General features: G+C 55.8%; 2 protein-coding genes across 10 annotated transcripts; both read left to right on the top strand.

Moving 5' to 3' along the window:
- Positions 1-1,171: 1,171 nt before the first annotated feature.
- Positions 1,172-9,324, top strand: PIP5KL1 (phosphatidylinositol-4-phosphate 5-kinase like 1). Of its 6 annotated transcripts, none has more exons than XM_077850801.1 (10): positions 1,172-1,262; positions 2,035-2,238; positions 3,349-3,399; positions 3,611-3,765; positions 4,063-4,187; positions 4,728-4,762; positions 4,853-4,908; positions 5,686-5,798; positions 6,098-6,251; positions 8,741-9,324. In XM_077850801.1, the coding sequence occupies exons 1-10, from the start codon at positions 1,233-1,235 to the stop codon at positions 9,006-9,008; spliced, it is 1,191 nt and encodes a 396-aa protein (XP_077706927.1). In that variant the 5' UTR covers positions 1,172-1,232; the 3' UTR covers positions 9,009-9,324. The 6 variants fall into 6 exon arrangements, with proteins under 6 accessions (XP_077706927.1, XP_077706928.1, XP_077706929.1 ...); XM_077850803.1 differs by lacking the exon at positions 1,172-1,262 and adding an exon at positions 1,276-1,416; XM_077850802.1 differs by lacking the exon at positions 3,349-3,399.
- A 10-nt stretch (positions 9,325-9,334) lies between these two features.
- ST6GALNAC4 (ST6 N-acetylgalactosaminide alpha-2,6-sialyltransferase 4) lies at positions 9,335-23,795 on the top strand. 4 transcript variants are annotated; one of them, XM_077850809.1, is made up of 6 exons: positions 9,335-9,476; positions 14,859-14,945; positions 16,090-16,275; positions 19,154-19,566; positions 21,993-22,100; positions 23,118-23,795. In XM_077850809.1, exons 2-6 carry the CDS (start codon positions 14,934-14,936, stop codon positions 23,305-23,307), a joined length of 909 nt encoding a protein of 302 aa, XP_077706935.1. In that variant the 5' UTR covers positions 9,335-9,476; positions 14,859-14,933; the 3' UTR covers positions 23,308-23,795. The 4 variants fall into 4 exon arrangements, with proteins under 4 accessions (XP_077706935.1, XP_077706936.1, XP_077706933.1 ...); XM_077850807.1 differs by lacking the exon at positions 9,335-9,476 and adding an exon at positions 14,263-14,418; XM_077850808.1 differs by lacking the exon at positions 9,335-9,476 and adding an exon at positions 14,264-14,525.
- Positions 23,796-24,317: the final 522 nt, after the last annotated feature.

The raw sequence follows: 24,317 nt of genomic DNA, 5'->3' as shown, positions 1-24,317 counted from the left end.
ATTCCTCACCCCCTCCTACTCTGGCCCCTCCAATGTGACTATACATAACAACCATGACCTTTTTAAGAACATCTGAACATCTTCTACATATAATGCTTGCCTGGGTTCCCACCCCCTCCCTACATGATCTAAGAGAACCTGCATGTATCTTTGTTCACTTCTCACTCCAGCTACCCTTACCTTTCATTTCCTGGGATTCACTGAAGCCTTTTGCACATCCTACTCACAGTGGCTCGACACATACTTATGAAATACTGGTTTGTGCCAGGCACTGAGCCAAGAAGTGAGCCCAGCACGGTTCCTGCCCTTCTGGTGCTCCCATCCTGGTGGTGGTGGGGGAATATAATGAACAAGACAATTTCTGACAGTGTTAAGGGTGATGAAGAAAATAACACAAGGTGATGTGGTCAAGAATGAGAGGACACTTAGAGAGTCGAGCAAGGTGAAAAGAATGACAAGAATAGGGGAAAGGATTTCAAGCAGTAGGAAGGGCACCTGCAAAAGCCCCAGCTGTGAAAGAACTTTCTGCCTAAGGAGGGGTGGGGGATCCCCTTGTGGCTGGCTGTTGGGCGGGTGTAGGCAGGGTGGTTTGAGATGGGCCTGGGGCCCGTGGCGAGGGGTGTGGATTTTGTTCTAGTGCAGAGGGATGCCACTGGAGGCTTCAAGCATGAGAGTGACATCATCCGATTTATGCTTTTAAAAGATGAGGCTGGCAGCTGTGTTCCTCTCACTCACCACTGAATCCCCAGGGCCTAGCAGGGCTCCTGCCCATAGTGAGCGATCAAAATAGACTGAATGAATGCATGCGCCAGACTTCCTGTGTGACCTGGAGGTACTCACTTCTCTCTCTGGACCTGAGTTTCCTCGCCCGAGGGACAGTCTGTGGGAATTTCACGCCAGAGTGGGTGGGCGGGATTTCGATTCAGGTTCCCGCCTCCCCAAGCGGCCCCGAGACCTGAGTCCTCCGCTTCAGGAGACGGACAGGGGAGGTCTTCCCTCCTGGCGACCCCGTGCCACGCGTGGCGGCCCCGCCCCAGCCGGGACAGCGGCCTGAAGGATGCTGCAGCTCCGGGGGCGGGCTCCGCAGGCGCTCGCCGGCGCCTCCCGCGCGGATTGGCTGCAGCCGTGACCGGCGCCGCCCTATTGGTCGGCCCAGAAGCCGGGGCGGGGACCGGCTCCTGCAGCGCGGCGGCGGGGACGCGGCTGGAGCCCGGGAAGCTGCTGCGGGGGCGATGGCCGCACCGAGCCCGGGGCCCCGCGAGGTAGGTTCGGCCGCAAGAGAGGACAGGAAAGGGAAGGGTTGGGGGACAGGGCCCAGGCCTCCGATACCCGTGCGGCGCGGACACACCCCCATCCAAGGCCAGGAGGGTCCAGCTCTGGGCGGGGACCAGGACACGCCCCACGCGGGGCCCGCAGGTATGGAGGGGGAAGTCTGGTGGGTGTCCCCAGAGAACTTGCTCAGTTTTCTTATCCGGGGAAAAAGCTCCTTCACTGTGCTGCTAGCGGGTCAAGCTCTTGGCCAGTGCTGGGTACATGGTGGGTGCCCACTACTAATGGGTCAGCTGCTACGAGCTCAGCTTCCAGCTGATCCTCTGCTCGGCCTGGAGGAACTTCGCATCAGGAGTGGAATAGAGGAGTCCCTGGCGTCACAGCTCCTACTATCAAGGGTTCCTGTGCATGGAGCTCAAAATGCCAAGGGGTTATTATAGTTCTCATTTCACAGATGAGAAAAGGAGATGCAGAAGGGTTAGGTGACTTACCTAGGATCATACAGATGGTGAGAGACAGGTTTGGCTGTGGAAAGCATCCTCTACCTACTGATAATAATAACCATCATTCTAGTCTGGGTGCTGACTGCATCACAACACCCAGTGAGGTGGGTACCAGCATTATCCGTGTTTTACAACTGAGGAAACTGAGGCAGGGAATGATAATAGGAGGGCTCACATGTACTGGAGGTGGGATTCAAACCCAAGTCTTTCCCCTCTGCGATGCTTCCGTGTGTTCATTGCTTCTTGTGCCTCCTGCCACCAGGTCCTGGCCCCCTCCCCAGAGGCTGGATGCAGAGCAGCCACCTCGACCTCTGGCCGCTGTGGCCTCCTCTGGCGTCTCCGAGACAAGCAGGCTCGCATTGGCCTGTTTGAGATTGGCCCGGGGCATGAGCTGCACCAGCTGACATGCATGATGCAGGCAGGGCTGTGGGCTGCCACCCAGGTCTCCATGGACCACCCAACCACAGTGAGTGGCCCATCTCCATCTGCACCTCTGAGGTGCTGAGGGCAAGACTATGCTGATGCCCTGTCCTGCTAATACTGCAGCATTGGGGATCAGAGAGGGCTATAAAAGGAGGAAATCAGGGGCTTGGTGTAGGAAGGGAGGGACATGCTGGGGTGGGGGCTGAGGCCAGGGAAGTCCAGTGTGTATTGGGGATGTGAGGAACCCCTTGACCTGGGTGTTTGTTATGACTCTAGATAAGCCTCTGCTTCTTTGGGCCTCAGCATCTCCATCTGTGTAATGGGTGAGGCAATTATACTCTTTGGTCTCTGAAACCCTCCTAGTTCTGCTAGGGTGTATGGCTGAGAAGGGACTCCACCCCCACCCTGCCAGCCTGGCCCATCTGTCCTGGAGCTCAGGCTGGGGCCAGGCTGGCTCAGCAGAAAGGGTCACCCAACTGCAAGCTCAGCAGCTGGATGGGCCAGAGTGAGCATGTGTGTTGTTTGTGTGTGTGCACACACATGTGCAGTGTGACCACATCCCACAGGCCGAGTCCTGGCACAAGGACCTAGAAGTCCAAGAAGAGTATAGGAGCTTGAGGCGGAGAGGAGAGGGATGTTTTCTAAATCTTATCACCTGCTGACAGTCTTCCATGGCTCCCCAGTACTCAGCATGGCTTCAGGATCCTGCTAGCTCAAGTCCAAGGGCCTACTGTCCAGCTACATTCACATTCCATCCCTTCCTTATTTACTTTAACCACTTGAGCTCTCCTGCATTTCCGGTGGCCACCAATGCTGTTCCTCCTGCTATGAGCACCACCCTCCTCCTTTCTACCACTTTCAGATTTCGGCTTAGAGGTCATCTCCCCCAGGAAGCCTTCTCTGATCCTGCCCCTCTCACACTGAGTCAGGCAGGTCCTTTGGCTTTAAGGCCATCCCCTTTCACTGGGATGGCATCCTGCTTCACTTGGCCAACATGTGCTTCTGGGTGAATGGACCAGGCTCTGAGTCCTGGTCTGTTTGCTGAGGCAATCAAATTGAGGGAAGGGGGTGAGGCCAGGTGTAGGACCCTTCGAGATCCTGGAGCTAGCATTGTGGGGCTGAGACTGGCCCTGAGCCCCTCCACCCCTTTTAGGGACCACCCACTGAGGAGGATTTCTCTGAGGTCCTGACCCAGGTTCACGAGGTAGGAAGCCCAAAAAAACTGCACGGGGCTGAGGGGGGGTGCTGGTCTTCCTTCTCTGTCCTCAGTTTCCCCATCGGTGCAGTGGGAGTGCTGCCCTGCCTCAGGACTTTGCAGGAAGGGCGTGGTTCCCCTGACCCTCTCAGGCTTGGGCCAACTGCACCCTCCTGGGGCGCCGGTGGACACTTTTGGGGCTGCTCTTCCTCCTCTGCAGGGCTTCGAGCTGTGCACCCTGGCTGGCCCAGCCTTCTCCTGGCTGCGCCGCTCCCTAGGCCTGGCAGAGGAGGACTACCAGGCGGCGCTAGGCCCGGGTGGCCCCTACCTGCAGTTCCTCAGCACCTCCAAGAGCAAGGCCAGCTTCTTCCTGTCGTGAGCTGGCAGCAGGGGTGGGGAAGGGGTGGGGGCTGTGTCTCTGGGTGGAGGGGGTGGCTGGGAAAGAAACAGGATGGCCAGGGCCGGAGGGTCAAGGCCGGATAGAGGTCAGATGGAGGAGAGTGAGGGTGGGAGGTGAGGGGGTAGGGGTGGCGGGGAGGCCTCGAGCCCCGTCCTGGGCGGCGGGGCGAGGGGGCGGGGGCAGAGCAGGGAGACAGATCCACACTGGGGCAGAGGGCCGGGTGGGGGCCGCTCCAGCCCCGCCTGACCGGCGACCTCTCCCTCCACCCCCAGCCACGACCAACGCTTCTTCCTGAAGACCCAGCGGCGTCGGGAGGTGCGGGCGCTGCTCGCCCATCTGCCCCGATACGTGCAGCACCTGCAGCGGCACCCGCACTCGCTGCTTGCACGGTTGCTGGGTACGACCGGCCGGGACCAGGGACTGCGGGGCGGGGAGGGGGTTGGAAAGGAGGGGAGGAGGGGTGAGGGAGACCGAGAGCGAGCAGGGGAAGGGGCCAGGGAGTGGGGCGGCGGCCAGGATGGGGGGCGTAGGGGATCTGAGCGCGGGGTCTGGGCCGGCGGCTCCGGCTGCGGGCAGCGTTCGGGGGGGTGGGGGGGGGCGTGTCCGAGAAGCCCCCGTAGGAGAAAGGCGGTTTCTGGAGGGCGCGGCCGAGCCCTGGGGCGGGGCCTCCGCAGTGGGAGGGGCTGGGGATCGCCCGGGCCGGGGCAGCGGCTGTGGGTGGGGTCACGCCTGAGGACCGCGCCTCTCGGGGGCTGCCTAGAGGGTGCAGTCGGGACGGCCACTCGAGCTGAGGAGGAGGGCTGGGGGCGCGGCCTGGAGGGGCGGGCTCGGGGGGCGGCGGGCCTGGAGCAAGCGGGGCCCGGAGCTGGGCTAGGGCGGGATGGACCCGGGGCTGTCGAGTTGGGGGCCCCTCACCTGGCGCCCTCTCCCCTTCCAGGAGTGCACAGTCTGCGGGTGGCTCGGGGAAAGAAGGTGGGTGAGGCCGAGGCGAGGGGGCCGGGCCAGAGGGGGCGGCTGGAGGGTGAGATCCTGTCCTTCCTCACTCCCTACCCCCGTCCCCAGGAATTCTTCATCATCATGCTGAGCGTCTTCTACCCCGCCGGCCGCATCTCTGAGAGGTGAGTCGCCTCCCAGGGCCCCAGCCCCACGCGCGATCCGCCACCTGAAGCACCCGTACTCACTAGACAGATGTGAAACGGGGGCCCAGGGAGGAGAAGGGACAGCCCCAGGATCTCCAGATGGATCGGAGACAAGGACAGGCACGGCCAGCGTCCCTTGAACACTCAGGATGCGCTGGACGCTGTGTCAGTCTTTGCCTTCTTTGCCTTCTTTATTCCCAGAACAACTCTGAGGGATAGGTGTGGTTATCATCCCCATTTTATATAGAGGAGAAGCTGAGGAGGAGGAGGAGGGCCACGCAGCTACCACGGGAGGAGCAGGGATTCAAACCCAGCCTCTGATCGCACATTGCCCTCTGAGCCTCCTAACCCCTGACTCTGCCTGCAAGCTCCCCATGAGTGCTCCCTCGGGGGCCACGGGCTTCCCTCAAGCCTTACTGGTGCTGCTGCCTAGGCTTGGACTCCTGTATTGGGAACACTTCCAGGGATAAGGTGCCCAGAGGGAGGCATAGGCAGGGGTAAAGCCGGGACTGGGCTTCCAGAGGCCTGAGTTCAAATCCCTGCTCTGCCCTTTACTTACTGTGTGGTCTTGGGCAAGACAAAGATACTCTCTGAGCCATTTTCTTCCTTTCTGCCACGGAGACAATAATGCAATAGGGGTTGTGGTGAAGATTTGAACATCCTCCCAGTGGAAGCTCTTATTTCTTGCTCCCCGACTTGTGTCAGTCTCTATAAAGCTGAATTTTGCTGCCCCCTTCCTGTCATCCCCCCTCACAGGTACGATATAAAGGGCTGTGAGGTGAGCCGCTGGGTGGAGCCAGCCCCTGAGGGCAGCCCCCTTGTCCTGGTGCTGAAGGACCTCAACTTTCAAGGCAAGACCATTGACCTAGGTGAGCCATGGAGGCAGTTGGTGCCTGCTCTTCCTCCATTCAGGGTGATGTTAAAAGAGTGTCCCTGCGCTGCCCTCTGCCTGAGACATGGAGAGCCCTTATTCTAGGGTCAGGCAGGGGAGGTTTCAAATCCTGGCACTGTGACCTACTAACCAGGTGACCAGGGCAAATGGCAGATGCTCATCTGTGAAATAGGACAGTAATGACACCTGCCCTCTTGGGGCAGATAGGTGTCGCACCCTCAGCACCTTGCCTGGCACACCATGAGCACTCAAGTAGGGGCACTGATGCTCTGGCAGGGCCCCAGCGGAGCTGGCTCATCCACCAGATGGAACTGGACACCGCCTTCCTCCGGGAGCTCAACGTGCTCGATTACAGCCTTCTGATGGCCTTTCAGCGTCTCCACGAAGATGAGAGGGGCCCTGGCAGCAGCCTCATCTTCCGCACAGCCAGGTGGGCCCCCCACAGGGCAAAGGCAAGAAGGAGGTGTTGAGACCTTGACAAAGATGGGGGAGGGGGGAGGGGGGCAGACAGCAGAATCAAAGGCTTGGTGACCAGAATGTTCAGGGTTTGTGTGTATATGCTTGTGTGTGTGTTTGTGTGTGTGTGTGTGTGTGTGTGTGTAGAGTGGAGGGCTGAGAAGCCTGGCTGGCAGAGTCGATGGACACGTGTAGACTGCAGCATGGGAAATCCAACTGGTCAAGGGCTTCAGTGCTGATTTAAAGAATCTATCCATTTCCCTGAAGATGGATGTGGAGCCACTGAAGGTTTCAAAGCAGTTTTCAGACCTATTTAATTTTTGCTTTAGAAAGAGCCCTAGCCCTTTATTATTTTTATTTTCTTTTATTTTTTTAAAGATTTTTTAAATTTAATTTATTTATTCATGAGAGATAGAGAGAGAGGCAGAGACAGGGCAGAGGGAGAAGCAGGTTCCATTCACGAAGCCCGATGTGGGATTCGATCCCAGGTCTCTGGGATCACGCCCAGAGCCAAAGGCAGATGCTCAACTGCTGAGCCACCCTGGTGTCCCCCCTTTTTATTTTTAAAAAGGTTTTATTTATTTGAGAGAGAGAACAAGTGAGTGTGGGAACACAAGTGGGAGAGGGGGCAGAGGGAGAAGGAGCAGGCTCCTGATGAGCTGGGGCTCAATCCCAGGCCCCCAGGATCATGACCTGAGCGGAAGGCTTCACTGACTGAGCCACCCAGGTGCCCGAAAGAGTCCTTGCCCTTTACACCAATTCCACTTCTAGGACTGCGGTCTTCACCATTGGCACCATCATCATGTCGTCTCCTGCTTTGTAGTAGTAACTGTCACTCTTTGCACGCTGACCATGAACTTTGTTAAGGTGGACTCATTCCCACTTTAGAGATGTGAAAATTGAGGCTCAGAGAGGGGGAGTGAGGTTGTAGAATGACTTCTGCAGATGCATGTTAGTACTTGGTTAGTTACTTGGATTTCAGTCCTCCATGGCCCACGTCTGTGGCTGAGAATCATGTAGCGGTTAAGGAAGGCACATTCAGGAAAGAAGTCCAACCATGTGGTGGGTGGAAATGTGAAAAATGACATCCTCTCATCCAGCCCACCAACCCACCCTTTGGAGGAAGACCTTGGGGTGGGTGAGGCTTGGGCAGAATTGAGGTTGGTGGTTCCCCACAGCCCTCCCCACACCCCCTCTCTCCCCAGGTCTGCCCATGCAAGCTAGGTCAGCTTCTCCCTAGCACTCTATCCCCAGGTGGGGCTTAGATTACAGTTGTCATTCAGCCAGTAAACCCTAGTTTGCATATAATGGTTGTTTTCATATTGAAATATGCTGGCTGGTAAATACCCACTGCCCTACCCTTACCAGTTCCCAGCCACCAGCCACATACACACACACACACCCCCCGCAGAGGGTATCAGTGTTTTTAGCCCAGGCACCCAGGCCACTGGGTTCTGATTGGTTGATGCTTGGGATACTTCCCGCACTCCCCTCCACCTCCTGGAGGATAAAATTAGGGAATTGAACCTGCTTCTGGCAGAGACTGGGAACCAGCCAAAGGCATCTTCGGATCTGAAATACATTTAGAAGGCAACCCCCCTCTCCATCCACCCCGACACCATCTATAAACTGGAGCTCTGCCATCCTGAAACCTCCAGGGTTGGATGACCCCAAGGAGAGGTTTAGGAAACACCCCCATACCAGACTTAGCCAAAGTGATGTCGCAGATAAGTAAGTGTCTCTACGACCCAAAAGCTATAGCCCACACCACCCAATAGAAATGTAGCTTGAGTCACACGTGTAGTTTTAAATTTTCTAGAAGCCTCTTTAGAAAAATAAACAGAAGGGACGCCTGGGTGCCTCAGCGGTTGAGGGTCTGCCTTCAGCCCAGGCTGTGATCCTGGGGTCCCGGGATCCAGTTCCCCAATCGGGCTCCCTGCATGGAGCCTGCTTCTCCCTCTGCCTGTGTCTCTGCCTCTCTCTGGGTCTCTCATAGATAAATAAATAAATAAATACATACATCTTTTTTTTTTTTTTTAAGTAAAACAGAAACAGGTAAAAATTTAATAATATATTTGTTACTTTGTTAATACGTCCCAAGTTTTATAATTTCATCCTGTAATCAGTATAAACATTTATGGGGCATTCTGCACTCTTTTTCTCATACTGTCTTGGAAATTCAGTATGTATTTTACATTTACAGCGCATCTCAGTTGGGACTGGTCACATTTAAATGCTCAATGGCCACATATGGCTAGTGGCTACGGAATGCACAGTGCAGGTCTAGAGCATCCTCTGCACTTCACTCAGCGGTTTCTCTGACGTCAGGGGCCTGGCCCACAGGAGTTGTGGGAACGAGCCGGGGAAGGGCAGGGTCGGTGCAGAAGGCCACGCTTGCGGGCATCCATGGGCTGGGGCTCCCCCCCGAGGAGGCAGCAGCCTCACCCCCCTGTCGGCCGCCAGGTCTGTGCGAGGGGCGCAGAGCCCCGAGGAGCCGGGAGCCCAGAACCGCCGGCTGCTGCCGGACTCCCCCAACGCCTTACACATCCTGGACGGGCCGGAGCAGCGCTATTTCCTGGGCCTCGTGGATCTCGCTACTGTCTACGGGCTCCGCAAGCGGCTGGAGCACCTGTGGAAGACGCTGCGCTACCCGGGCCGGACCTTCTCCACCGTCAGCCCCGCCCGCTACGCCCGTCGCCTCTGCCAGTGGGTGGAAGCGCACACCGAGTGACCCGCGTCCGGACCGTGGGCGCGCGCGGGGAACCGGGGTTCCAGGCTGGCCCGGGCGGCCGGGCGGGCTCCCCTCGCCTGCCGTTCCTCCCTTTGGCCTCCAGAGGGCAGCATCCCCTAACTAAAAACGATGACGACACAGCCTCCTCCGGTGGTGATGCCATGTTTGGCTTTGTGCCAGGGACTCCCCCACATTAGCTCATCTCATCCTCAAAAAACTGCTATTACGTTCTTTTTACAGACCATAAGATGGAGGCTCAGGGGGTGAAGGGACTGAGCACGAGCATTCAGCAATAAATGCTGGAACCGGGACTCGACTATGCCTTTTGGACTCAGGAGCCTGTGTTCTTACTCACCAGTTCCCTATCCTCATGCTCCAGGGAAGGGGGGAGGCTGAAGGCTCCAGCCAAGCGCCTTTGCCGTCCAGATGGGGAAACAGGCTCAGAGACTTTAAGGCGCTTACCCATGGGTAAGTGGAACGGCAAGTCCGAGAACCCAGGCCTCCTTCCCCCTTGCCCACTGGCTTCCTTTTGGGGTGTCCTCCTCACTGTGGCTGCTTGAGGGATGCAGTTGGGAGAAGGTGGGGGGTATTCAAGGGCCTGTGTCTCTGGAAGACACTATGTTGCAGCCCACCACTGATCTGAAGTAAGCTCTTTTCTCCTCTGGGAGTCACTTATCTCATCTGCGAAATGGGCGTAGGGATTGGTGGTCAGACCAAGATACTCTTGGCCGCATGGAAATGACAGCGAGCAAGGAAACGCTGCGTGCATAGCCCCTGATCATTCCTTCTCCTCCCACCAGGAAACTACAGCCTGGCCTCTGACCCTGGTCCAATCCAACCATACCCAAGTGGGCCTTTCTTCTAGAGTTTCTCTGGGGCCTGGTTGTGTGACCAGGGCAAGGTGCTAAACCTCTCTATGCCTCAGTGTTCTAATCTGTAAAATGAAAGGATGAAAATGGACTTCACTCATTAAATATTTATTGTTGCACCTACTACATAACAGGCCCTCTACTGGGTGATGGGGACCCAAGGGTGGAGCAAGATTCACAGATTCTACCTTCACAGAACTCACAGTCTGGGGAGAGGTGACAAAGGCAGCCTGGCATGATACAGCCTCATGAAGGAGCATGGGTCCATGGTGCTGAGGGAAGGGGCCTCCACCTAATAGTTTGATGGAGGTGGGGCTCTAACATCTCAGCTGAGACCAAAAGAGTCAGATGCAGTCCTGGGCGGGTTCCAGGCCAAGGGCATGGCAAAGGTCTGGGATGAGAGAAAGCCTGACACTTGAGAGAAGGAAACATTTCACTGTGGCCAGAGTTCAGAGTGGGAGAGGCAATGTGGTGGTAAAGGGGGACTTTGTGGGCCAAGAGCTGACCCCCAGGACTGGGACTGGACTTTGGAAGAGCCACTCAGCTGATACCAAATAGTGTCAGTCCATTAGCGTTCAGAGAAAATGAAGCAAAATGGTGGGTAGGCAAGGGAGAGGTAAGGGGAAGTTAACGCGGCAGCCCAGGAGTGTGGGCTCCTGGAAAAGTATACAATTGACCTCACCCCTCATTGTCTGGGTGACCTTAGGTGATTATTCAATCTCTCTGAACTGGCACAAGTCACAGAGAATTTCTTGTTTGGGCTCAGCAGGAAGTTGAGACATAGAAGCCTTAAAGCCATCACTCTGGAGGTGGGTACTTGAGGAAGCTCAGTAGCAGTAGGGGCAGCACAGCAGGAAACGGGTTTGGCCCAGCATTTCCCCAGAGTCTGGATCTGGCTGGACTGAGTCAGAGCCTGAGAGTCCTGCACTCATAGATAAGGATGGCTCAGCCCTTCACCTACCTTGGATCTCTGGCAAGGGCTGAGCCAGAGCTTGAGGCTGGAGAGGGACGTGACTTATCCAAGATCTCATGGGGCCCAGGACTCCTGGTTCTCCTAATGTGGTCACTCAACAGATGTTACTTAGCATCTTGTGCATGCTGGGTGTTGTGCAGATACTGGAAATGCTCGAGAACATGACTGGCCTGACTCTGCCCACACGTGGCTGAGAGTCTGTCAAATGGATGGACGGACCATGAACAAGAAAGGCAGTTAGTACACAGGATGATTTCAGAATGTGACCAATACTATGGAAAAGACCAATCAAAGTGGAACTTAGAAGGGTGGGCCTGCAGTGTCACAGTGTGGTTGGCGAGGGCCTTTTTTTTTTTTTTTTTAAGATTTTATTTATTTATTCATGAGAGACACACAGAGAGAGGCAGAGACATAGGAAGAGGGAGAAGCAGGTTCCCTGTGGGGAGCCCAATTTAGGACTTGATCCCAGGACCCTGGGATCATGACCTGAGTCAAAGGCAGATGCTCAACCACTGAGGTCCCCAGGTGCCCCAGTGAGGGCCTTTCTGAAGAAGTGATGTTTGAGCTGAAGGACAGGAAGGAGCTGGCTATGTGAGTAGAGCCATCCAGGTAGAGGAAACAGCAAGTGCAAAGGTTCTGGGGTAAGAATGAGCTCAATGTGATCGGGGGTCAGAAGGTGGCCAGGGTGGTTGGATGGTGATTAAAAAGAAAGGCATTTCAACTGTACAGAGCCTGTCGTTCAGGTTAAAGACAGTAGACTTTTGGGCAGCCCAGGTGGCTCAGTGGTTTAACGCCGCCTTCAGCCCAGGGTGTGATCCTGGAGACCCAGGATCAAGTCCCACATTGGGCTCCCTGCATGGAGCCTGCTTCTCCCTCTGCCTGTGTCTCTGCCTCTCTCTCTCTATGTGTGTTCTCATGAATAAATAAATAAAATCTTAAAAAAAAAAAAGACAGTAGACTTTTGCCAAAACCAAATTGAAAAGCTTCATCGGAGCCTGCAGAACTTGCCACTGTCAGTACTCCTGTGGACCTGTATCTGAGTCCAGGACATCTGGGCATGTCCTTGTCCCCATGTGGCCCTAACAAGGAGGGAGTCAGTTGCCTCTCTGGGGAAACAAATATCACTTCACCAACCATTGTGGGTGATGAATGAATCTGTAGGGGATTTCTCACCATTGTCCCCTTGGGGTTGGGTCTCTGAGGAGAGAAACTTGAAGGATGAGGACTTGGGGTTGGGGGCAGAAGGGCTCTGGCTTTGGGGACCCACTGTGTGCCTGACCTGGAGTAAAGAGGAGACCACAGAGAGAGATGGAACTTGAACCACTACCCTTGAGCTGTGCCCAAGCTTTGGGGGAGAGACAAGGTAGGCCTGTGCTCAAAAGAGGCTTGGGGCAGGGCTGCTTCAGCCCCCTACCCCCACCATAGGATGGGGATAGGCATGGGGAACTTGGCTTTGCACTGGAGCAACCTAGGTAGACTTGGGAGTTTGCTGATCTTGGTGCAGATACCCAAACATGATACCTTGGCATTGTGCCCACACCAGAGGCATTGAGGAAAAGGCAAATGGAATTTGAAATGGGGTCTGAGAGGTGCCTGGGTGGCTCAGTGGTTTAGCACCTGCCTTCAGCCCAGAGCGTGATCCTGGAGACCTGGGATTGAGTCTTGCATCGGGTTCCTTGCATGGAGCCTGCTTCTCCCTCTGCCTGTCTCTGCCTCTCTCTCTGTGTCTCTCATGAATAAATAATAAAATCTTTTTTAAAAAATGAAATGGGGGGATCCCTGGGTGGCTCAGCGGTTTGGCGCCTGCCTTCGGCCCAGGGCATGATCCTGGGGTCCCCGGGGTCGAGTCCCACATCGCGCTCCCTGCGTGGAGCCTGCTTCTCCTTCTGCCTGTGTTTCTGCTTCTCTCCCTCTCTGTGTCTCTCACGAATAAGTAAAAATTAAAAATCTTTAAATAAAAAAAAAATGAAATGGGGTCTGAGCAGAAACCTAGCCTGGATCCCAGGGAGAGGCCCTGCAGAGGGAGGTGTGATAGAGGTGGTCAGATGAGCTTTCTGGCCCAGAAAACATTTTATAAAAAACATTTTAGGTGAGAAGCATGCCCTCCACTTCACCACAGGCCCACTCCTCCCTATTGCCCTCTATCTGTTCTTTCAACCCTTTCTGGCCTCTGAAGGCATTTGAATTTGGACTCCCCAGGGGACCCCAGTTGAGCCTTCATTTTTTAAAAAAATATTTTATTTATTCATTCATGAGACACAGAGAGAGAGAAGCAGAGGCATAGGCAGAGGGAGAAGTAGGCTGCATGCAGGGAGCCTGATGCGGGACTTGATCCCAGACCCCAGGATCATACCCTGAGCTAAAGGCAGATGCTCAACCGCTGAGCCACCCAGGCGTCCCTTGAGCCTTCAAATGGGACACATTTCAGCATCTGCAGGAGGTACAAGACTGAGTTGGTTGGGGTTTGGAGGACACTTGGGAAGGGGAAGGGTTAAGAGGCAAGAAAGTACATGGCCCAGGGTTGGAGTCCTGACTGTACCACAGCTGCCCTGCACCACCTCACTGGCAGGTAGGTGCTGTTATTATCACTTTTTAAAAAAATATTTTATTCATTTTATTTATTCATGACACACACACACACACACACACACACACACAGAAGCAGAGACACAGGCAGAGGGAGAAGCAGGCTCCATGCAGGGAGCCCGATGTGGGACTCGATTCCAGGACTCGGAGGTCACGCCCTGAGCAGAAGGCAGACGCTCAACCGCTGAGCCACCCAGGCCTCCCTATTATCTATCACCACTTCATGGAGGAGAAAACCTGAGGCTAAGGTGGAGGTCACACGGCCAGAGAAAATACAGAATGCCCAGTTACACTGGAATGTCAGATCTTTAACATAATTATTCATTGTTTATCTGAAATTCCAATATAACCGAGCGTCCTGTATTTTACTGGCTAAACCTGGCGACCCTAGCAGCTTGAACCCCAGGACCCCAGGGCTGCCTGACCCCAAGCCCCTGTTTAATTTTCCTACCCCCCCGATTTCAGAAATGGAGAAAGTCGAGTCCGGAAGGCTAGGCAGCCACGGCGCCGCGGCTCCCACATCCCCTCGGTCCTTTTGCTCCGCGCGCTGCCCATGCGATCCCCCGCCGGAGCCGGAGCGGGAGCCGGAGCTCGGGAGAAATAGAAAAGCCTGGGAGGGCTGAGCTGAGGAGCTGCGGGCGCCCCGCCCCGCCCCGCCCCCGGCCGCAGGCCCCGCCCCCGCCCCGCCCGCAGGCCCCGCCCCCGGCCCCGCACTCCCCTCCCCCGCCGCGCAGGCGGTGCTCGTAGGTCCCGCCCCCGTCGCCCGGGCCCCGCCCCCAGCGCGCCGGGCCCCGCCCCGTCCCCGCAGACCCCGCCTCCGCTGCCGCCGGCGCACGTTCGGTGTCCGGCCTCCAGCAGCCGCGGCCGCGGTGCCGCCTCCGCCCCGGGGCTCCGGCTTCCAGCCTGGCCCGCCCGGGTTGCGGGCCATGGAGCTCCGAGCAGCGGATCGAGAGCAGCCGGAGCGCCCCAGCGCGTCCGCCTGGTTAGCGCCTGGCCGGGGGAGGGGGCCGTGGAATCGGGGAGAAGAGGGGTGGAAAGCCCTCGTCTTATCCTGCCCCAGGCCTCTCCGTTCATCTCGCCTGTAGGGAGGTAGGAGGGATGGAGTGGCAGTCGGGGCTCCTGGCTCCTGGTTCTCGCTGACCCGGACTCGATGGGTGACCTTGAGCCGAGGGCTCCCCCTCCCTGCCTCTCCTTCCCCATCTGCACAATGGGGATTGGGTTGGTGGGAGGTTTCCCAAAGGTCACCTGACACCAGCTCCTTTAGGATGAGGACAACGCTGTCCGTTGTTTGCGGCCTTTAAGGAGTTTGATTCCTGGAAGTCATCTGCCTAGACCCCGGCCCATACCCTCCACTGCCTCAGTTTCCCTGGGCCATTTCCTCAGAGGCCCAGGACCCAGCTCTGAGTTTCTGGATCTTGGCAGGTGCCTGGCCCCCACCCCTTCCCAGCGTGAGGCCTGGAGACGGCAGCCCCCTGGCTGCTGAGCAGCGGCAACAGCATGAAGGCCCCGGTAAGTGGTGAAAGGAGGAAGGCTCTTGGGGAACTTCCGGCACAGCAGCCTCATAACCTCTCCCACCCCAGGACTGACTCACTTCTGACCCACTACTCCTGGCTGAGAAGGGCAGACTGGCCTCAAAACCCTGCTGATCTGGTCTGGTGGGCAGTGTGGCTTCTGGCAAGTGTGTTCCCTCTCAGGTTTCAGTGCCTTGCCAGACTCCCCTGTAATATGGAGATAATAGTACTACCCCCTGTAAGCATCCCCAGGGGTGACCCAGGTGCGGCACCCGCCTGGAAGCGGGATATGGTGTGAAAGTTCTGTTTAGCTGCTCTTGACTATTCAGAAGCCCCTGGTTGTGGGAGAGGGGCCCCGGGTGTTGGGGGGAGTCCACTACCACTGCCTGAATTCAGGTCTCTGGGTCCTTTGTGAGCAGAGGACCAGGTGCCAGGCAGAGCCTGAGGCCTCAGGGACTGAACCCCCTCCCCCACACAGCTGGCCACTGGGAGTTTTATTTTTAGAAGCTGATGTGGCTTGTGGGCAGAAAAGGGTGGGCCTCTGGTAGGATCTGCCTGGGGGGGAGTGGAGGAGGCTGCTTTCCCACCTCCGATTTTCAGAGCACCCTTGGCTTCTAAGTGGATTCTGAGGGGCAGCTGAGAAACCTGTGCCTTGGTCAGGCTGGGAGAATATTAGAGCCCAAAGAGACACAGATGGTGACTGGGGTGGCCCAGCACGTGATAATAGCCCCGGGTTGTGCCATCTATGTGGTGGCCCTTCCTTGAAGCCTTGGTCACTAAATTGGCCAGCAGAGCCAAGGGGCCAGGAGGGCTTCCTGGTTCACATTGCCTCTGGCACATGTTCTCTGGAGATGGGGGCCTCTGAGTGGCAACTTTCAATGACTGAAACATTCCTTGAGTGAGATTTCACTCGCTTCCTGGCCGCTGACCCAGATCAGGATCATCAGCTAGGGACTGGTCACTGAGCAGCTAGGGGAGGGGACAGGGGAAACCCTGCTTAACAGAGATCGCGGGGTGTGCTCTTGTTCTGGAGGCTACTGAGCTGTGGTTTGGACCCATGAGGCTGGAGTACAGCAGTCAGCACGAACTTCTAGGAGCCCCAAAGACCCACACCTACACACCCTGACCATGGTTTCCCCCAGGGCCGGCTCCTGCTCATCATCCTGTGCTCCCTGGGCTTCTCTGCTGCCTACATCCTACTGTGCTGCTGGGCCTGCCTGCCCTTCTGCCCGGCCTCCTGCCTGGACCCCCACCTGTCCACCCACTCCAGGCCCACTGTGCCAGGGCCCCTGCACTTCAGTGGATATAGCAGCGTGCCAGATGGGAAGGTGAGCTGGCCAGACGACATGGCGCGACATGGTAGGCCACTGCTGCCAGGATGCCCCCAACCTTCTGGGCATAGGTGAGAACCAGGCTCATGCAAGGCCAGCCGGGACCCGAGGCTTGGCTCCTTTGCTCCAGCTGTGTGACACTGAGCAGCTACTTCACCTCCGTGAGCACCAAGTTCTAAGAGGAAGTGGTTTGGGTTTTTTTTGTTTTGTTTTGTTTTTAATTCAACAGATCTTGCCTGGCTGTTCTCAGCTGGGTGCTGGAAGTAAGAAAAAGGTGAGTCAGCCAGGGTGGCTGGCCATCTGGAGCTCCTAGTCCAGTGTGGGTGACAGACACCATCACATTGTGGGGGTCTGTGCCTCATTCTATGTATCTTTAGAATTAACTATGTATACACATAATCTACTCATTCAGCGGGTGTGTCTTTGGTGCTTTGGATGTGCCCTGCCTTTTGCTGATGGCTGCTGGGGGTAGAGATGAGAGAGAAAAGTCATGTCAACCCCAGAGCTCTCCCTCTTAGGGGGACACAGGGACCCTGGGGCTCAGAGGTGACAAGGCAGCTGTGGCCTCTGCCCCATGATGCCTGCCTCCCTATGCTTGTCTGCCAAGTGTGGTTTGGAGTACTTCACACCCTTCACCTTGATTTCAGTGCCCCCCCCCCTCTCAGGGTAGCTTTCTTAGAAGCATCCCACACTGATACCCAGGGTAGAAAGCTCCACAGGTCAGAGGGAGGCATGTTCAGGGACCCTGGCTTAGAGGATACGTATTTCAGATCTTAATTTCTCTGAGTCTCGGTTGCCTCCTCATCAGTAAGAGACTATCTTTTTTAAAAAAAAAAAAAAATTATATTCATTTATTCATGAGAGACACAGAGAGACAGAATCATAGGCAGAGGGAGAAGAAGGCTCCCTAAGGGGAGCCCGATGTGAGACTGGGTCCCAGGACCCCAGGATCACAACCTGAGCCAAAGGCAGATGCTCAAACACTGAGCCACCCAGGTGCTCCAGTAAGAGACCATCTTGTGGTTTCTACCTTGATAGTGTTGCCGGGCAGATTGAATTGGGTGATCCTTGGACAGTGGTCACAACAGGTGCCGTATAAATATTTGATCAAGATGCAAAACCAGGGACGCCTGGGTGGCTCAGTGGTTAAGCGTCTGCCTTCAGCTCAGGGCATGATCCTGGGGTCCCAGGATTGAGTCCCACATTGGGCTCCCTGCGGGGAGCCTACTTCTCCCTCTGCCTGTGTCTCTGCGTGTCTCTCATGAATAAAGAAGTAAAATCTTAAAAAAAAAAAAAAAAAAGCAAAACCCCTGGGGCTTTGGGCACATAGGACAAGTGGTGGGGTGGGCCAGGTAGATGCTGTCCCATCTGCCATGGTGGTGGCCAGTGTCTATTTCATACACTCAAAGGCTCATAGGGATGTGGGCTGAAGGTAGCCAGATCCTCTGAGTTTCTTAAACGAATCCAGAAATCCAGGTTTGGGGTACCAAAGTGGACTGATTGCAATTAAATATTTTTAAGACCTTACGTGGGACAAGCAGAATATCTCCTGAGGCTGGTGGGGACCTCAGATCTGAACAGACCCCCACTGTCAGGCTCAAACTGCAGGCAGAAGAAAGGAGTCTTGTTCTGTGGCTTGGGGGCCTGGAATATGGGTTTATGAGTCCCTAAATCAACATCATGTTAGATATAAAATGTCCCCAAGTGGGATATAGGCCTTTGTAAACCCTGATCCCCCCAGGAGGACATGGTAACATGGAGTGAGGAGCAAATCCTTTTCTGGGAGTCCTGACCTCTGACCCCAGTGAACATTTGCAGGTTTGCTGGCTCAGCTTCTGCTTCTTTGAGTTTATTTTTTTATTTTTTTAAAGATTATTTATTTATTTGATGGGAGTGGAGGAGAGAGACCACAAGCAGGGGAAGAGGCAGGCAGAGGGAGAGAGAGAAACAGGCTCCTCGCTGAACAGGGAGCCCAATGTGGGGCTCAATCCTGGGACCCCAGGATTATGACCTGAGCTGAAGGCAGATGCCTAACTGACTGAGCCACCCAAGCGCCCCACTCTCCAGGCATTTTTTTAAAGATTTTATTTATTTATTTATTCATGAGAGACACAGAGAGAGGCAGAGACACAGGCAGAGGGAGAAGCAGGCTCCCTGCAGGGAGCCCGATGTGGGACTCGATCCCGGGTCTCCAGGATCATGCCCTGGGCTGAAGGCGGCGCTAAACCGCTGAGCCACCCGGGCTGCCCTCTCCAGGCATTTTTAATTAAGTCCTCACAACCTGGTGAAGTTCATTCCCATTTGACAGATGAGAAAATTGAGGCTCTGAGAGACAGGGGAAGGGCTAAGCCAGGATTCCAGCTCAGAATGGGAGGTTGTGAGTGTTGTTGGGGCACTAAACACTCCGTTTGTACTTATGAACCAGGCATAACGTGAGTGGGGCTTAGGCAGAGGAGGGAGTGGTCTCACAGTGATTGTGAAGAGCTGAGGTTCACGTTTACTTAACAAACACATGTATGACACCCAGTCTGTGCCAGGCATTGCTCTAAGTGCTTTATAAATATTTGCTCATGTAATTGCAATAAGGAACCCATGAAAGAGGGCCTGTTAGGGGCTCAGCAGTAGGGAGAAGGAGCATGAATACAGCCGATGAGGAAGCATGGGGCTCTGAGCACAGAGTCTCAGCCCTGCCACCTGCTATCCATATGACCATGGGAAAGTCACTGCCTGCCCAGTCTCAAATTCCTCATCTGCAGAATGGGTTGATACCGTACTTGGAGCTGGTACAGGGATCCTGTGGAGTCAGTGCCTGTTACCGGGTGGAGGAGCAGCGCCGTGGGAGCTGTATGCTCATGCCTTTCCTTCCTCTCCGCAGCCGCTGGTCCGAGAACCGTGCCGCAGCTGCGCCGTGGTTTCCAGCTCCGGCCAGATGCTGGGCTCAGGCCTGGGCGCCGAGATCGACAGTGCTGAGTGCGTCCTGCGCATGAACCAGGCACCCACTGTGGGCTTTGAGGCAGACGTGGGCCGGCGCAGCACCCTGCGCGTGGTCTCGCACACGAGTGTGCCGCTGCTGCTGCGCAACTACTCACACTACTTCCAGCATGCCCGAGACACGCTCTATGTGGTGTGGGGCCAGGGCAAGCACATGGACCGGACGCTGGGGGGCCGCACCTACCGCACGCTGCTACAGCTCACCAAGATGTACCCAGGCCTGCAGGTGTACACCTTCACTGAGCACATGATGGCCTACTGCGACCAGGTCTTCCAGGACGAGACGGGCAAGAACCGGTGAGCCTGGGGCCAGCCTGCTGCCCGGGGGCATGCCTTCTCCAGCACCTCCTTGTCCCTCCAGGGTCTGTTCCACCAGGCGCTGGGGGTCAGCGGCGATGGAGGCAGATGTCCTGCCTCTGATGGAGGACAGAATCCGAAGGCCTGTCATTCATCGAATTAGCACGCATATCCCAAGTGCTGGGCAGGGGGGTTTGGCCTTGCAAGCACTAGATAGGGGAGCACTGGCGGGTGGAGCAGTGGCAGGGAGCCCTTCCCTCTGGAGTGGATATTCCCTGAGATCTGAATTGGTGTGTAAAGTCCCTGCCACATAGCAGAAGTAACAGTTGTGGTGGTAACAGCCCTCTGCGTGCACCAGGCTCTGGGTTAAGCACCCTACATTGAAGATCTCATTTTATCCGACGCTCAGAGGAGCATGCTGACTCCCGCCAGCCTCCTCCGCACACTGGCTCCCGCCAGCCTCCTCCGCACACTGGCTCCCCCAACTCTCCCCGCTCTGCCCCAGCTCAGGAAATACAGTACCAACCTCTGGTTTCCCAGCCAGAAACTTGGGTTGTGCGCTCGACTCCTTTATTGCATCACCTGCCACCTATAGTGGGCTCTTAACTCTCCTCCGGTGCCCACAGGTGCCACCTTGACCTAGCCATCATTCTGCTGGCCCCACCCCCCTGCTTCCCTTGCAGCACCCCCTTGCTGCTGCCGCCGCTCTGCTCCCACCCCCGCAGTCTGAGCGCCAACCCCCCAGTGAACTCATCCCATTGGTGGCCTGCCCTCAACCTGACAGCAGCTTCACTTTGCATGGAGAATAGAGTCAAGGCCCCCGCTCCCCCCCTCTCCTGGCCTGCAAGCCTTGTATGATCTGGCCCCTGCCTACCTCTGTTATTTCATCATTTCCCTTCACTTTGCCTGCCCCAGCCATCTGGGGTTCCTCGAAGCAGATCTTGCACATGCTATTCCCTCCGTCTAGAATATTCTTCCCCCGTATCTCCCTATGACTGACTCCTTGCTGTTCAGGTCTGGATGGGATGGCAACTCCTCAAAGAAGCCCTCCTGGACCACCCCATCTGCAGGCACACCTCCTTGCATGATATTGTCCTCTTCCTTTGTCTCCTTGCCTTTTCAGCAGTTCTGCCCCCATTCCTTGAGAATGTTAGCACTGGCTGGGGCAGGTTCCTGGCTAGCACAGGGCCTGGGAGGTATTGAGTTTGAATGAGTGAGCTACCCCATAACCCCCCTGTCGAGGTAGAGGTGGGTAGCCCTCAGCTAGGAGAATAACCAGTGCTGGTACATTGAGAAGGTTGAGGCAGGGGCTATCCACACAGCCCCTTGCTCCCAGGTGGGTACGGGGGCAAGGGGAAGGTGCTGAGCTGACCATGTTCCCTCCCCATAAATATCTCTGATTCTCCCCATTTCACAGGTGGGTCAGTGAGCTCCAGAGAGGTTTGTGAGCAAACGTACTGCAGAACAGATTCAGGGTTTGAATTGAAGGCCATTTGACTCCAGACAACTGTCTTTTTTTTTTTTTTTAATTTATTTTTTATTTTATTTATTTATTTTTTTTTAATTTTTTAAAAAAATTTATTTATGATAGGCACACAGTGAGAGAGAGAGAGAGAGAGAGAGAGGCAGAGACACAGGCAGAGGGAGAAGCAGGCTCCATGTACCGGGAGCCTGACGTGGGACTTGATCCCGGGTCTCCAGGATTGCGCCCTGGGCCAAAGGCAGGCGCTAAACCACTGCGCCACCCAGGGATCCCTAATTTATTTTTTATTGGTGTTCAATTTACTAACATACAGAATAACCCCCAGTGCCCGTCACCCATTCACTCCCACCCCCCAAACTGTCTTTTTTTTTTTTTTTTAATTATTTATTCACCTAAGAAAGACACACAGAGAGAGTATGAGCACAGGGGAGAGGCAGGCAGAGGGAGAAGCAGACTCCCCACTAAGCTGGGAGCCTGATGCAGGACTCGATCCCAGGACCCTGAGACTATGACCTGAACTGAAGGCAGATCCTCAACCATCTGAGCCACCGGGTGCTCCTGCAGACAACCGTCTTACCCATTTTCAACCACTGTGCTCTATGGCCTCCTGCCATCTCCCCAAGCTTGGTCCCTTAGAATAGCAGAGGTTGTGACCACACTGTCGTCTGGGGGGTTGCTCAAGTCCTGTGTGGGTGGTAAGGGGCTGAACAGGCCTGGGTTTGCATCCAGCTCCACCTCTTACCTGCTGCTGATCTCAGGTTGGCTCTGTCCCCTCCCCAGGCTCCCCCAGGGTCCCCTCTGCAGGGGTCAAGGTAGGGGCTTTTGGCTGGGAGGGTAGCCAGCGCCGTGTCCTAAGAGAGCTGAGGCTGGGTGCTCCACACAGTGCCTCGCTCTGACTTGAGTTGGGGAAGCAGCCAGGCTGACTGTTCCCCCTTCCTGGCAGGAGGCAGTCGGGCTCCTTTCTCAGCACTGGCTGGTTCACCATGATCCTCGCCCTGGAACTGTGTGAGGAGATCGTGGTCTATGGGATGGTCAGCGACAGCTACTGCAGGTCAGGCCAGCCGGGTCCTGGGCAGGAGGAAAGGCCAGGGCAAGGAGGACCCTGTGGGGCCCCTGTGCTGGCCTTACCCCGGGGGCCTAGGAGCTGTGGGACCCAGGGTGTGTGGGCTCCCCAGTGGGCGGCTGAGGCCCAGACACCCCATGGGCCTGGCACCTGATGGGAAGGAGCCAGCCTCATGACCAGTCTCATCCTGCCATTGTGACTTTGGGCCAGTCACACCACCTCCCAAGGGCCTCCATTTCCTCATGTGTAAAAGAAAATAGTCACACCTCCAGAAGGTTGTAGAAACATTTAGAGAGAGAATAATCTACCAAAGTGGTTAGAAAGGCATTATCAGGCACCAGCTGATAGGCGTGTCAGGGATATGTCACATCTGACCTATTGCTGTTGATACTATAATATTCCAGTATTAAAGTTTTTTTTTAAAGATTTTATTTATTTATTTGTGAGAGACACAGAGAGAGGCAAAGACACAGGCAGAAGGAGAAGCAGGCTCCCTGCAGGGAGCCCGATGTGGGACCTGATCCCAGGACCCCAATGCTCAACCATTGAGTCACCCAGGTGCCCTAATATTCCAGTATTATTGGAAGTGACGTGTGGAACATGAACACGTCCCAGATCTTTATCTTCTGTTCTCTTTGGAGCTTGCTTGATGAGCACATGGGTGAGATGGCAGGAGCCTGTATGCCCTCTGCCCTCTGACTGTACTTTACAGTCTTGATCTTTTGGGACCTGTGGTCTCAGATGACCCTCCATTTTATAGATGGGTTATTTATACTCAGAGAGTACATCTCTGGCCCAGAATCAGCCAGCTTGCCAAAGGCAGAGTCGGGGTTGAACTCTGACCTCTGGGATCCGTGGGCTGTCCTGCTGTTCTGTCCTGGCCCTCTCGCTGGTGTGGGGCTTTGGGGGAGTACCTGGTGAGGGGTCGTGGTGGTAGGTGACAGGGTGTGCTGGGAGGCGGGCCAGTTTTGGTACCCCATGCTTGTCCCTCTTCCCCACCTGCAGGGAGGAGAGCCACCCCTCGGTGCCTTACCACTACTTTGAGAAGGGCCGGCTGGACGAGTGTCAGATGTACCTGGCGCACGAGCGGGCGCCCCGCAGCGCCCACCGCTTCATCACTGAGAAGGCTGTGTTCTCCCGCTGGGCCAAGAAGAGGCCTATTGTGTTTGCCCACCCATCATGGAGGACCCAGTAGCCCTGTCACCCAGCCAGCCGCAGCGCCTTCCCCAGGCCTCTGTTCCACACTCCACCAAAAACATTTAATTTATGGATCCTGTCTCCTGCCACATGCCTACTGGACCTAAGGTCCCTTTGTGCCCTACCTTGGGGACACTTGGAGCCATCCTAGGACTTGAGGGGGAGAAGAGGCTGTGGCGACCTTGGCGCCCTCCTCACCCCACTCCCTGAGTCATCCAAATCTTCATCCCTTCTCTGGGTCTGTCCAGTGGCCTTTGCCCTGGGGCCGATGGCCCCCCACTCACCAGCATCACAATCTTTGATCTTGCAACAGCCCTGGTCCTCCCTCACACTCCCCCTTCTACTTGCCTTTGGTGCCACACTTCCCAGGCCGGTTGCCTTGGTCAGGGCAGCTTGGAGCTTGGGGTTCGTTGGGCAAAGGGGCCTTTGAACTGTGACTGTCAGGGCCATCTCTGCAGTGTACGGGTAAACGTGTGTTTTCTGGAAGTCTGTCTGAAGTGTGATCATGTGTCTGGGGGAGGGGATGGGGGTTCATCTGCCTGCCACCATCCCGTAACATGTTGACTTGAGGGCAAACTGAGTCCTTGGGCCCTTCCCCAGGCCCACAGCTGGCTGGGTTCCTGGCCCTGAATCTGCCCACGTTTCTCTTCCCCAGGAGCCTACCGGCTTCCCTATCAGGTCAGGGAGCCTCTTCCCTACCAGGCCAGGAAGTCTGGCCTCCTGGGTGCACTTGACTCAGAGAACGCCCTAACTCAGAGGCTTCCAGGGACCCCCCCACCCTGCACCAGTGAGAGGAGAGTCTAGGGCCTGGCAGGAAGTGACTCAGGATGGGAAGGAAATTGCCCCACCCCCTGTCACCTCCCTGGTCCATGAGTTAAATTCCAAGGACTTGACCAGTGAAATTCCCTTTTAACTCTGCAGTGGGTCTCACTGCAAGAGAGGGAGGCAGAGAGCAGGCCCCAGGCTTTCTCTCTCTGAGCTTTAGCTTTCTTACCTATCAGGTGAGAA

Source organism: Canis aureus, chromosome 16, assembly GCF_053574225.1.
Source record: "Canis aureus isolate CA01 chromosome 16, VMU_Caureus_v.1.0, whole genome shotgun sequence".
In the NCBI taxonomy this organism is placed as follows: Eukaryota; Metazoa; Chordata; class Mammalia; order Carnivora; family Canidae; genus Canis; species Canis aureus.
The sequence above is the reverse complement of the archived record's forward strand: the minus strand, read 5'-3'. Positions and strand labels throughout refer to the sequence as shown.

Excerpts from the sequence above, each read along its gene's own strand:
- PIP5KL1 (XM_077850801.1), top strand. The coding sequence starts at position 1,233 with ATGGCCGCACCGAGCCCGGGGCCCCGCGAG. Across the intron at positions 3,766-4,062 it reads AAGGCCAGCTTCTTCCTGTC|CCACGACCAACGCTTCTTCC; the intron begins GTGAGCTGGCAG and ends CTCCACCCCCAG. Across the intron at positions 4,188-4,727 it reads GCTGCTTGCACGGTTGCTGG|GAGTGCACAGTCTGCGGGTG; the intron begins GTACGACCGGCC and ends CTCCCCTTCCAG.
- ST6GALNAC4 (XM_077850809.1), top strand. Across the intron at positions 16,276-19,153 it reads GCAGCGTGCCAGATGGGAAG|CCGCTGGTCCGAGAACCGTG; the intron begins GTGAGCTGGCCA and ends TCCTCTCCGCAG. Across the intron at positions 22,101-23,117 it reads GTCAGCGACAGCTACTGCAG|GGAGGAGAGCCACCCCTCGG; the intron begins GTCAGGCCAGCC and ends CCCCACCTGCAG.